General features: G+C 44.7%; 1 protein-coding gene across 1 annotated transcript in view; it reads right to left on the bottom strand.

Annotated features, from left to right (window-relative positions):
• The window catches only part of LOC138369396 (lysozyme c-1-like), a 12,082-nt gene extending 1,083 nt beyond the window's left edge, over positions 1-10,999 (bottom strand). The window contains exons 1-4 of the mRNA XM_069332637.1: positions 10,952-10,999; positions 9,255-9,391; positions 8,828-8,986; positions 8,494-8,569 (exon numbers count right to left, since the gene is read on the bottom strand). Coding sequence (XP_069188738.1) covers positions 8,494-8,569; positions 8,828-8,986; positions 9,255-9,391; positions 10,952-10,956 — 377 coding nt within the window. The 5' untranslated portion in view covers positions 10,957-10,999. The remainder of the gene's footprint in view (positions 1-8,493; positions 8,570-8,827; positions 8,987-9,254; positions 9,392-10,951) is intronic.
• Positions 11,000-13,526: the final 2,527 nt, after the last annotated feature.

Raw genomic sequence — 13,526 nt, 5'->3', positions numbered from 1 at the left:
TCCTAAATTGGCAGAATACTTTAGTAAGTCACCATCAGTGACGTAACTAGTGGGACTTGCCCTGGACGCGGAACGATTTGGGCGACCTTAGGTCTAGGGTCACCAAAGCCTTCCATATTTTAGTAATTCTCAAAGGTCAAATAGCCATTTTGTAATTGGAAATAGCTCTTCCCTTAGATGCCTGTGCAATTACCTTCAGTTTAAAAGAGCTCAGCCATCTGGGTCGTTCCGTACAACAGAGATTAGTTTTTCAACTTAAATCCTGCTAGTAACTTAATAAGCCAGGCGTAGGAATACCCATCTGGCTTCTGTGTTGAGCAGAGCGAGGTAGGCTCTTTGTGGACAAGGTCAACGACTCGGGAAGGTGACCCACTCTCCACCTCTCCCCGAGACCAGCACTACATCAGCTGGTCGCCATAAGAGGTATAGTTGCTATAGTTTGGTATAGGAAATTAGTTCATTTCATGATTTAAGTCAGGGAGTGTTAATGATAGGGAGTGCTTTGATTTAAATTTTGTTTTAGAATTTGAATAAATTATTTAGTTAGTAAATTGCATTTTTATTATTTCCATTTCATGTTTTATTGTTCATTGACCTTGACAAGTGGTTTCCACGAGGCCGAGTTTTGGTTGGGCCGCAGAGCCTAACACAGGTTAAGAGTTCAGTTATCCTTGTTTGTTAATATTACCCACACTTAACGTAGATTCATCCCTCCTATTCCAACTAACTGGGGATCAAGGCCCAAGGTTTATTGAGAGCATAATCGGTCCAGACCTCGGTTATTGCTCCCAGTGTTAATGGTCTGGTGGTGGTGGCGGCGGCGTAAGGAGATTCTAGAGTTTGCTAGGGGTCTGGTTCCATGGTATAAAGGCTGTAGAATCTTAGCCGGTCAAAACGGCTTAAGACCACGTGGCGTGGGATTTGGCTAGAGTAGTAGCTCTGGGGTCCCTTGGATTGAAGAGAGAATAAATCAGAATACGGGTAGAGGTAAGGGGTGAAAGAGAGAGATAGAGAGAGAGAGAGACGATACACTCCCCCCCCCCCTCCGTTACACTTGCGAGGGTTGAGCTCTGCTCTTTCGGCCGCCTCTCAACTGTCAATCAATCAACTGTTACTACCTGCTAATTTACCCCCCCCCCCACCCTCCCACACAAAGGAAGCAGCCTGTAACAGGTGTCTAACACCCAGGTACCTATTTACTGCTAGGTAACAGGGGCATTCAGGGTGAAAGAAACTTTGCGCATTTGTTTCTGCCTGGTCCGGGAATTGAACCCGGGCCACAGAATTACGAGTCGTGCGCAATGTCCGCTCAGCTACACCCCCCCCCCCTGTGAGTGTGTGTATACTCACCTATTTGTGTCTGCAGGATCGAGCATTGACTCGTGGATCCCGCCTTTCGAGCCATCGGTTGTTTACAGCAATGACTCCGGTCATATTCCCCTATCATACCTAGTTTTAAAATTATGAATAGTGTTTTCTTCCACAACCTGTTCCTTAAGTACATTCCATTTTTCCACTACTCTCACATTAAAAGAAAACTTCCTAACATCTCTGTGACTCATCTGAGTTTCCAGCTTCCACCCATGTCCTTCGTTCTGTTACTATTCCATGTGAACATTTCATCTATGTCCACTCTGTCAATCCCCCTGAGTATTTTATATGTTCCTATCATTTCCCCCCCTCTCCCTTCTTTTTTCTAGTGTCGTAAGGCACAGTTCCTTCAGGCGCTTCTCATACCCCATCCCTCGTAACTCTGGGACGAGTCGCAATGCAAACTTCTGAACCTTTTCCCGTTTCCTTTTATGCTTCTTCAGATGGGGACTCCATGATGAGGCGGCATACTCTAAGACTGGCCTCACGTAGACAGTGTAAAGCGCCCTGAATGCCTCCTTACTTAGGTTTCTGAATGATGTTCTAATTTTTGCCAGTGTAGAGTACGCTGTTGTTGTTATCTTATTTATATGTGCCTCAGGAGATAGATTAGGTGTTACGTCCAATCCCAGGTCTTTTCTCGCGTCGTCACAGGAAGGCAGTTCCCCTTCATTGTGGACTGTCCCTTTGATCTCCTATCACCTAGTCCCATTTTCATAACTTTACATTTGCTCATGTTAAACTCCAGTAGCCATTTCTCTGGCAATCTCTGCAACCTATTCAGGTCCTCTTGGAGGATCCTGCAATCCTCATCTGTCGCAACTCTTCTCATCAACTTTCCATCATCTGTGAACATCAGCATGTAGGACTGTAGTCCTGTAAACATGTCGTTAACATATATTAGAACTAGAATTGGTTGCACCACCGATCCTTGAGGTACTCCACTCGTTACTGTTCGCCAGTCCGACTTCTCGCCCCTTACCGTAACTCCTTGGCTCCTTCCCGTTACGTAGTTCCTTATCCATGCTAGGGCCTTTCCTCCCACCTCCGCCTGCCTCTCGAGTTTGAACAGCAGTCTCATGTGCGGTACTGTATCAAAGGCTTTTTGGCAGTACAGAAATACGCAGTCTGCCCAACCTTCTCTGTCCTGTCTTATCATCGTTATTTTATCATAATATTCCAAAAGGTTTGTTAGGCACGATCTCCCTTTCCAGAATCCATGTTGATGTTTGTTCACAAACCCAACGTTCTCCAGGTGTGCAACTAATCGTAGCCTAATTATCCTTTCAAGTATTTTACAGGGAATGCTTGTCAGTGATACAGGTCTATAGTTAAGTGCCTCCTCCCTATCGCCTTTCTTGAAAATCGGTACAACTTTTGCCCTCTTCCAGCAATTGGGCAATTCTCCCAATATAAGTGATTCATTAAAGATCCTTGCCAGAGACACGCTGAGGGCCTGCGCTGCCTCTTTTAGTATCCACGGTGATACTTTGTCTGGTTCAACTGCTTTAGTTGCATCCAGTGTTGTTAACTGTTTCATTACCTCCTCTGCTGTCACCTCTATATTTGATAGTCTTTCATCTAGGGTAATCTCTTCTAACAATGGGAGCTGCTCAGGCTCGGTTGTGAGCACTCCATTGAAACTGGCATTCAGTGCCTCGCAGATTTCCTTGTCACTTTCAGTATATGCCCCCTCTGTTTTCCTTAGTCTTGTCACTTGGTCGTTCACCGACATTTTTCTTCTTATATGGCTGTGTAGTAATTTAGGTTGCTTTTTCGCTTTGATTGCAATATCGTTCTCATAGTTCCTTTACGATGTTCGTCTTATGTTAATGTAATCGTTCCTAGCTCTGTTGCACTCTGTCCTTTGTCTTCTGTATTTCCTCCACTCCCGCCTGCTGGCCATTTTTGCCAGTCAACTCTCCTTTCCCAGATCTCTTGTCCCATGGTCACAAGTTTGAATTCCATCATGTAGTCAAAGACAAGGACACAATGGTCACTGGCCCCTAGAAGTATTTCATGCTCCAAATTTTCGATGTCCTCTACGTTCTGGGTGAAAATCAGGTCCAATAGGCTCGGTGCATCTCCTCCTCTTTCCCTTGTGTCTTCCTTCACATGTTGTGTTAGGAAATTCCTGTCTATAATATCTACTAACTTTGCTCCACACCTTTCGTCCCCTCCATGGGGATTCCTTGATTCCCAAATTATCTCTCCATGATTTAGGTCCTCCATGATCAGCAGCTTCGCTCTCATTCTGTGAGCAAATGTTGTTGCCTTCTGCAGTTCATCTATACATGCCTTGTTGTTGTCATCATACTCCTGCCTGGGTCGTCTACTGTTTGGTGAGGGATTGTAGATTATCAAGATCACAATCCTCCTCCCATCTGCTGTCAGAGTTCCATGTACGGAGCTTGAGCTCTCATTGGTAACTCAATTTCCCAGGTCTTCAAACTTCCATTTCTGCTTTATTAGGAGTGCCACTCCTCCTCCCTGTCTCTGTGCCCTCTCTTTTCTTATCACCTGGTAGCCCTCTGGAATGACTGCATCCGAGATCATGACATTTATTTTAGTTTCCACTATTGCAACTATGTCAGAATCTGTCTCACTAACTCTTTCTTTTACCTCTTCTACTTTATTATATATTCCATCAGCATTGGTGTACCAAACCTTGAGATTCTCCATGGAAACTCTGGTCCCAGAGTTCGCCCTTTCTCTGAGGATCTGTGGGATCTTGGGGGTGTCTGGGGGGAATGGGGGCTTGGGGGATCTGGGGGGGTCTGGGGGTGAATGGGGTTTGGAGGGGTGCTTGGGGGCAAATGGAGGGGCTGGGCATCTAGGAAGGTAGGTAGGAAGGTCTGGGGTAGGGCCTGGGTAGGTAGGTCTGGAGTAGGAAGGGCATACTGGGTCTGAGGATTAGGGAGGGTCTGAGAGGCACAGAGGGGTTGAGAGGTAGTGTAAGGTTGAGAGTCAGATAGAGGTTGAGAGGTTGGGGGGAGAAGGATAGATGAGGGGGGGGGAGAGGGGCGGATGGAACATGGATAGTGAGAGTAGGAGGGAGGTTGTATTAATCAGGGGGAACTCAGGGGTAGGTGTGGTCATTTGGACAGAAGGGAGAAGAGGAAAATGGAGGAAGAGGTGGGGGGGGGGGTTCCACCGTCCCCCACGGGGGGTCCATGTGACCCCCTCACAAGGGTAGGAGGGGTTACATAGAAGGAGAGGGGCTAAGGAAGGGTGAGGGCTGGGCGGGTTTTGGGGGTTGAGGAGATGAGGTGGGAGGAGGGGTCCTTGGAATGTAGGATAAAGCAGATGGATTTGAATGCAATGGGGTCAGAGGGGTCAAAGTAGGTGTTGGGGAGATGACAGGGGCAGGGAGGGCTGATATGGGGAGGGAGTGACCTGGGAAGCAGGTGTGGGCTCGTTAGCATGAGGTGGGTTACACTGGAGTGGGTAACTACGCCCATATGGGAAGAGGTGTGTCGTGGAGGTTTGCTCACGTGTGGGCTAACTGTTCATCTTTTGTCATGTATCTGTCAATATACACGTTGTAATAGTTTTCGCTGTCTCTGAGTAAGTGTTTGTGTTGCAGTATGTAATCCACTGTCTCTTCGTTAGTGAACTGTACCGGGACAGGTCGTTTCCTGTTACAGTTATAAGCTACAATGCGGCGGTGGATTCCCACCTCATTCCCTGCCATCTCGGCTCTGATATCTCTCAAGATCCACTGTAACTCAAAATCTTCAATCTCCATCCTTTCCTGCCTCGATGATGCATTATCTTCAAGTAATCCAAGGATTATGATTGACCTTCTCAGTGAAGGGTCATGCTGGTCGCCCCCCTCCCTTGGCTGACCCCTACCTCTCCCACACTCACTACTCCATCCCCTGTGTGTGTGTGTGTGTGTGTGTGTGTGTGTGTGTGTGTGTGTGTGTGTGTGTGTGTGTGTGTGTGTGTGTGTGAATGTGTGTGTGTGTGTGTGAATGTGTGTGTGTGTGTGTGTGTGTGTGTGTGTGTGTGTGTGTGTGTGTGTGTGTGTGTGTGTGTGTGTGTGTGTGTGTGTGTGTGTGTGTGTGTGTGTTTATAGCAGCAGAATGTCACTTCACAATTGCATATAAAAACACAAAATACATAACACTGAACGAAATGTTGTAGAACACAACTTGCATAAATAACACTAGCCAATATTTAACCATTTGAACCCAACTATTATCAAGCCATCCACAATGTAAACACCGGACAACAATTTCACTGATGAAACCACATCCTAAATGGGCGGAAGGACGCCGCAGAGGAAATGGGACATCCATAGCTTACAACAGCATGAAAACCCCCATCCCACCCTAATGCCCATCCCTCCCCATCACCACTACTCCGCCACATTAAACTAGCCATGATGTACCCATTGTCAGGTCACCAGGTACAGCACTGCACTTCAGAGTTACAGACACACAACTACACTGAAATCATCATATATGTCCTTCACAGCCCTCAATACTACAACACAAAACTTGTGTTGTAGTAATACCACACAATATACCTGAACAAGAGGTATACCACACAACACCTGAACAACACCACCAATACTCCACAACACTACAACAAAACACACGCACGTCATCACAACACCATATAATCAAACCACAACTATCTGGACTCTGATTAAAAATATCTATTCTAAAATATCTAAAAATATTCTAAGCCAACACATCAAGGGACCGACAAGAATGAGAGGGGAAGATGAACCAGCCTTGCTTGATCTGATATTTACCCTAAATGAGTCGGATATAAGGGAAGTTAAGTTGGAAGCCCCCTTGTGAATGAGTCATCACAGTGCAACGAGCTTTGAGAACGAGTATGTTAGTGTGAGAAGAGAAGCTGAGGAAAAGTATTGATAAAATGACATATATTTGATATATATTCATATTATATATTTCATATATCATATGAAAAAAAAAATATATATATATATATATATATATATATATATATATATATATATATATATATATATATATATATATATATATATATATGTCGTACCTAGTAGCCAGAACGCACTTCTCAGCGTACTATGCAAGGCCCGATTTGCCTAATAAGCCAAGTTTTCCTGAATTAATATATTTTCTCTAATTTTTTTCTTGTGAAATAATAAAGCTACCCATTTCATTATTTATGAGGTCAATTTATTTTTATTGGAGTTAAAATTAACGTAGATATATGACCGAACCTAACCAACCCTACCTAACCTAACCTAACCTACCTTTATAGGTTAGGTTAGGTTAGGTAGCCGAAAAAGTTAGGTTAGGTTAGGTAGTCGAAAAACAATTAATTCATGAAAACTTGGCTTATTAGGCAAATTGGGCCTTGCATAGTAGGCTGAGAAGTGCGTTCTGGCTACTAGGTACGACATATATATATATATATATATATATATATATATATATATATATATATATATATATATATATATATATATATATATATATATATATATATATACACACACACGTGTGTGTGTGTGTACTCACCTAATTGTGCTTGCGGGAGTTGAGCTTTGGCTCTTTGGTCCCGCCTCTCAACTGGTGTACAGATTCCTGAGCCTACTGGGCTCTATCATATCTACATTTGAAACTGTGTATGGAGTCAGCTCACCACATCACTTCCTAATGCATTCCATTTATTAACAACTTTGACACTGAAAAAATTCTTTCTAACGTCTCTGTGGCTCATCTGGGTACTAAGTTTCCACCTGTGTCCCCTTGTTCGTGTCCCACCCGTGCTGAAGAGTTTTCTTTGTCCACCCTCTCAATTCCCCTAAGTTTTGTAGGTGGTTATCATGTCTCCCTTACTCTTCTGTTTTCCAGGGATGTGAGGTTCGGCTCCTTTAGCCTTTTCTCGTAGCTTATTCCTCTCAGTTCCGGAACGAGCCTGGTGGCATACCGCTGAATCTTCTCTAACTTTGTCTTGTGTTTATCTAGGTATGGACTCCAGGCTGGGGCTGCATACTCCAGGATTGGTCTTACATAAGTGATATACAGGGTCCTGAACGATTCCTTACACAAGTTTCTTAATGGAGTTCTTATGTTGGCCAGTCTAGCATATGCCGCAGATGATATTCTTTTGATGTGGGCCTCTGGGGACAGGTTCGGTGTCATATCAACTCCCATCATTCTCTCTATTTGACTCTTGCCGGATTTCACCTCCCAGATGGTACCTTGTGTTTAGCCTCCTGCTCCCTTCGCCTAATTTCATTACCTTACACTTTCCTGAGTTGAACTTTAGCAGCCATTTTCTAGACTATTTCTCCAGTTTGTCCAGGTCATCCTGTAGTCTCTGTCTATCTTCATCCGTCTTGATTCTTCTCATAATTTTTGCATCATCAGCAAACATTGAGAGAAACGAGTCTTTACCCTCCGGATGATCGTTTACATATATTAGAAACAGGATGGGTCCAAGTACTGAGCCCTGTGGGACTCCGCTGGTGACATCTCGCCACTCTAATGTCTCTCCCCTCACAGTTACTCGCTGTTTGCTGTTTCTTAAGTACTCCCTTATCCACTGGAGCACCTCCCTTTTACTCCTGCTGTTGCCCGAACCTTTTTTAACAGCCTTTAATGGGGTACTGTTTCAAAGGCTTTTGGCAGTCCAGGAAAATGCAGTCGGCCCACCCTTCTCTTTCCTGCCTAGTGTGTGTGTGTGTGTGTGCGTGTGTGTGTGTGTGTGTGTGTGTGTGTGTGTGTGTGTGTGTGTGTGTGTGTGTGTGTGAGTGGTGTGTGTGTGTGTGTACATGGACCTCCTGCGAGACAAGTAAGCAGGGCAGAATACTTGAAGTTCGGTGAGATCACACTGAACAAAATCTGCGCCTCCAGAAGCCGGAACAACGGGACCAGCCCAACACTGACATCCGCCACCAGCCGGCATGGGTGATGTACTCAGCCACACATCCACCACAACAACACAACCGTTACAGTCCCAAAGTGGTCCAGCCACTATTTTACAACCCACAGAATATCTATCCTCATCCTATATATCTAAATTCCATCACTCTCTCCCCAATCCTTACCGAATCCTTGAGTGACCAAGGTTATAAAAGTGATGAAGTGATCACAAACACTGTCTACTCACCAGGCTTTGAATCCCTGCCGATTGTAGATTGTCTTAGCGCAGGCAACGTCATCACCAATGTTGCTGTTCAGGAGGTCTGAAACACACACATACATGGTCATTAACTAGGTCAAATACCAGGTTACCTGTCAGTGATATAAGGTCACCTGTCAGTCCTACAAATTCATCTGCCAGTCATAATGGTTGTCTGTAAGTCATTCACAGTCAGTTTCAGTCTCTTAGTCTCTCGGTCTCTCTCTCTCTCTCTCTCTCTCTCTCTCTCGGTCTCTCTCTCTCTCTCTCTCTCTCTCTCTCTCTCTCTCTCTCTCTCTCTCTCTCTCTCTCTCTCCCTTACTTGAACACTGGAGCTTGCAGTAATTGGAGGTACTTTTAATCCCACCAATACACCAGTACATGTCGTTGATCTGGAAGATGCCGTAGTCTTTACTTCCGTTGGTGTTCTTGTTCGAGGCGGCCGTGTTGAAGCTTGACTCGTACTGCGCGATACACACAACTGTTGTGGTTGGCACCGTGGGTGAGTAAGGAGTTCGGTATCGTGGTCATTGAGGCAAATTAATCACAATCAATAACTCAATTAAACAGGCAAAATTCGATGTTTCCTGATGCCTTAACTTACTATAAGAAATATATTGACTTTGTATACTTCAATCCCTACACAATCTTCACATATTTTTATTTACGAAGATTGTATTCCTAATTCTGACAGTGTTCACTAACATATTTCATGAGAGACAAGGTGGACAAAGCCGCTGGATACATACAGTTCTTGACAAGGGTGCGGGACATGTGGTACGTATTGGTCAGCACTTTGGCCAGTTCACACTTTGTGTACACCTTTCCCGAGGACGTCCCCACCAGGGCGGCCACCACCACCAGCGTCACACACGACCACATCATCCTGGGGAAGGGAGACAGTGTATATATGTGTGTGTGTGTGTGTGTGTGTGTGTGTGTGTGTGTGTGTGTGTGTGTGTGTGTGTGTGTGAGAGAGAGAGAGAGAGAGAGAGAGGGAGAGAGAGAGAGAGACAGAGAATGAGAGAAGTCTCCATTGAGATTACTCTCTGCTCCATTAAGTAGGGTAGTCCTCAATGAAGCAGAATCCGAAAGTCACTCAACTGGTGCCATCGTTCCACAAGATAGTGTCTTTGGCACTCTGCTGTGGAATGTCTATTTAAAAAAATCTACTTCATCTCATTCCTGAATCTCAAACCTATGCTGATGACTGCACTCTGACATGAATATATGGAAAAGGAGAAATGCCAACTGCTATAAGACTCATCAATCACCAGTTTTCATCAATTTCTACCTGGGGTGGGAGTTGGCAGGTCACATTTGCGGCTGAGAAAACACAGAATAGCTAGACTACACACTGCAAATCAGATAGATATTTAAAATAATGGAAAAAACTAGTGTTCAGCGATGAAACTGACATATTGGGAATAAAGTTTGACAATGAAGAGCCACGTGTTTAACCTAGCCAAAAAGGCAGTCAGTACAGCTCTACGGTGCATCTCACACCTTCTTGACAGCAGGGGCTGCTAAACCTTATATGATGCACAAGTTCGCTCTCATTTAGGGTAAGCAGCCCTCTTCTGGATTGCCTGCCCTCCAACACTCATCAGAATGTTGGACAAAGTGGAGAGCTGTGCATGAAGGCTGATCTCTAGTCTTGATCAAGTCTGGTGGGAACGGTCTGAACACCAGAGCCTGCAACACCGTCACGACGTTGGTGGTCTTACTGTTATGTTCAAGGCTATAACAATTCTTAAAGTTCCATTCCTGGCCAAACATCGTGAACAACTACTATAGTTGGCACCCGTAGCACTATCATCTCAACCTTCAACAGTCTCATGCTGAAACTGTCTTTCTCAAGAACATCACACCATCAGCGATTACTCATTCCTAGGATGACTCGAATTTGGAACTTGTTCTATCTGGAGGCTTATTAAGGCCCCATAAAGCTCTAACCAAACAGCAAGGCTACTTAAGTCCTATGAACCTTTGGACGGTTATTAAGATCACACAATAGCTAACTGAACAACCAACACGTATACTTTACACCAATCAACCTCTGGAAGGTTATTAAGTCCACCACAACAGCTTACTGACCAACCAGCAAGTATACTTAAATCCTGAACAAAGTCCACGACTAAAGTAAACATCGTGTATATTGAGAAGTAGGGTACACTTTTCAGTGTATATATCGTGGAGTTTTGATACCATAGTGCTGACGCTCACAGATATCAATCCCAGCGGATTAATTCCGTGCCATTGTATGCTGACTTTATTGGCTTGAATATGCCTAATTAATGCAATAATTACTAAAGCTTACATGTTCAACAATGGCATAGAGTAGTTTCGACAACGTTAAATGATGAACTCAACACACCCAGAGTAAATCATTAACAATTAACACACCCACATAGTAACTACTGAACAATGTAGTAACATGACTAACCTCATCTCTGACCAGCGGGAGCGACACGTCCACACACCTCGGAGTCTCCAGGCCGACTATCCTGAGCCTGGCTCCATGCTGACATATATACCCGCGCTCACCTAATGCGTCATATTTCCAGCGGAAGCCATCAAGCAACTTTGCATCACATAAGTGGAGGTTCAAGTCTCAGGCACGGCTCTTGGGATTTCCAAGTATTTTAAAATGCAACCTGGAGACTGTTATGGTATATATCTATAATGCTAGAGAGATGTCTGTCTCTTTTTCTCTGTCCAAAGTTGAAGGCCAGACGCTCGAGGTTAGACTTGCCCAAACTTGGAGTGGGAATTGTCTGGGGTACGGAATTATTATAAGCTGGTTGGTGTCGCCATAATTCAAGAGGTGCCAGCGTGTCAGGATAACATTCTGACCCCCACACCCTCCACCGGCGATTTTTGACACGGGCCTCTGGCTACACCAATTAAAATATTTTATAAACTAAAATTAAATAACCATTTTCTTCTATAGAAATATACGTCACTATACTCCGCTCACTGGAAAATTAACATAAAAATTCTCCTATCCTATCCTTAAGGGTGCTGCATATCTTCTTCTTCGAGGCTTAAGGGTCCCTACAAACAACCAGAGTTGGTAGCCCCCAATATATATATATATATGTCGTACCTAGTAGCCAGAACGCACTTCTCAGCCTACTATGCAAGGCCCGATTTGCCTAATAAGCCAAGTTTTCATGAATTAATTGTTTTTCGACTACCTAACCTACCTAACCTAACCTAACCTAACTTTTTCGGCTACCTAACCTAACTTTTTCGGCTACCTAACCTAACCTAACCTATAAAGATAGGTTAGGTTAGGTTAGGTAGGGTTGGTTAGGTTCGGTCATATATCTACGTTAGTTTTAACTCCAATAAAAAAAATTGACCTCATACATAATGAAATGAGTAGCTTTATCATTTCATAAGAAAAAAATTAGAGAAAATATATTTATTCAGGAAAACTTGGCTTATTAGGCAAATCGGGCCTTACATAGTAGGCTGTGCCCAAGATTACTATCCGAGTGCCGGCGGTGGGGTGGTTCAAATAGCCTCGGCTATCACCTCATTATGTCCGGTCGTGATGGTCAAGTGGATTAAGGCGTCTTGTACATACCAGTTGCGTAGCTCCTGGGAGTATGGGTTCGAGTCACTTCTGGGGTGTGAGTTTTCTGTGGCATATTATCCTGGGACCATTCAGGCTTGTTCGCATTTGTGTTCCTCACGTGTGCCCCAAAGAATGAGGTGATTTGGTGAAATGCTATGCCCAAGATTACCATCCGAGTTGCCGGCGGGGAAGTGGTTCAAATAGCTTCGGCTACCACTTCCTTTTGTCCGGCCGTGATGGTCAAGCGGATTAAGGTGCCCTGTAGTTACCAGTTGCGTTGCTCCTGGGAGTATGGGTTCGAGTCACTTCTGGGGTGTGAGTTTTCAGTCGCATATAGTCCTGGGGACCATTCAGGCTTGTTCGCATTTGTGTTCCTCACGTGTGCCCCAAAGAATGAGGTGATTTGGTGAAATGCTATGCCCAAGATTACCATCCGAGTTGCCGGCGGGGAAGTGGTTCAAATTGCTTCGGCTACCACTTCCTTTTGTCCGGCCGTGATGGTCAAGCGGATTAAGGCGCCCTGTAGTTACCAGTTGTGTTGCTCCTGGGAGTATGGGTTCGAGTCACTTCTGGGGTGTGAGTTTTCAGTCGCATATAGTCCTGGGGACCATTCAGGCTTGTTCGCATTTGTGTTCCTCACGTGTGCCCCAAAGAATGAGGTGATTTGGTGAAATGCTATGCCCAAGATTACCATCCGAGTTGCCGGCGGGGAAGTGGTTCAAATAGCTTCGGCTACCACTTCCTTTTGTCCGGCCGTGATGGTCAAGCGGATTAAGGCGCCCTGTAGTTACCAGTTGCGTTGCTCCTGGGAGTATGGGTTCGAGTCACTTCTGGGGTGTGAGTTTTCAGTCGCATATAGTCCTGGGGACCATTCAGGCTTGTTCGCATTTGTGTTCCTCACGTGTGCCCCAAAAAATGAGGTGATTTGGTGAAATGCTATGGCCAAAATTACCATCCGAGTTGCCGGCAGGGAAGTGGTTCAAATAGCTTCGGCTACCACTTCCTTTTGTCCGGTCGTGATGGTCAAGCGGATTAAGGCGCCCTGTAGTTACCAGTTGCGTTGCTCCTGGGAGTATGGGTTCGAGTCACTTCTGGGGTGTGAGTTTTCAGTCGCATATAGTCCTAGGGACCATTCAGGCTTGTTCGCATTTGTGTTCCTCACTTGTGCCCCAAAGAATGAGGTGATTTGGTGAAATGCTATGCCCAAGATTACCATCCGAGTTGCCGGCGGGGAAGTGGTTCAAATAGCTTCGGCTACCACTTCCTTTTGTCCGGACGTGATGGTCAAGCGGATTAAGGCGCCCTGTAGTTACCAGTTGCGTTGCTCCTGGGAGTATGGGTTCGAGTCACTTCTGGGGTGTGAGTTTTCAGTCATATATATATATATATATATATATATATATATATATATATATATATATATATAATATATATA

The sequence above is a fragment of the Procambarus clarkii genome, chromosome 28 (genome assembly GCF_040958095.1).
Source record: "Procambarus clarkii isolate CNS0578487 chromosome 28, FALCON_Pclarkii_2.0, whole genome shotgun sequence".
Taxonomy (NCBI): domain Eukaryota; kingdom Metazoa; phylum Arthropoda; class Malacostraca; order Decapoda; family Cambaridae; genus Procambarus; species Procambarus clarkii.
Note: the sequence above shows the minus strand (reverse complement) of the source record. Positions and strands in the feature narration are given on the sequence as shown.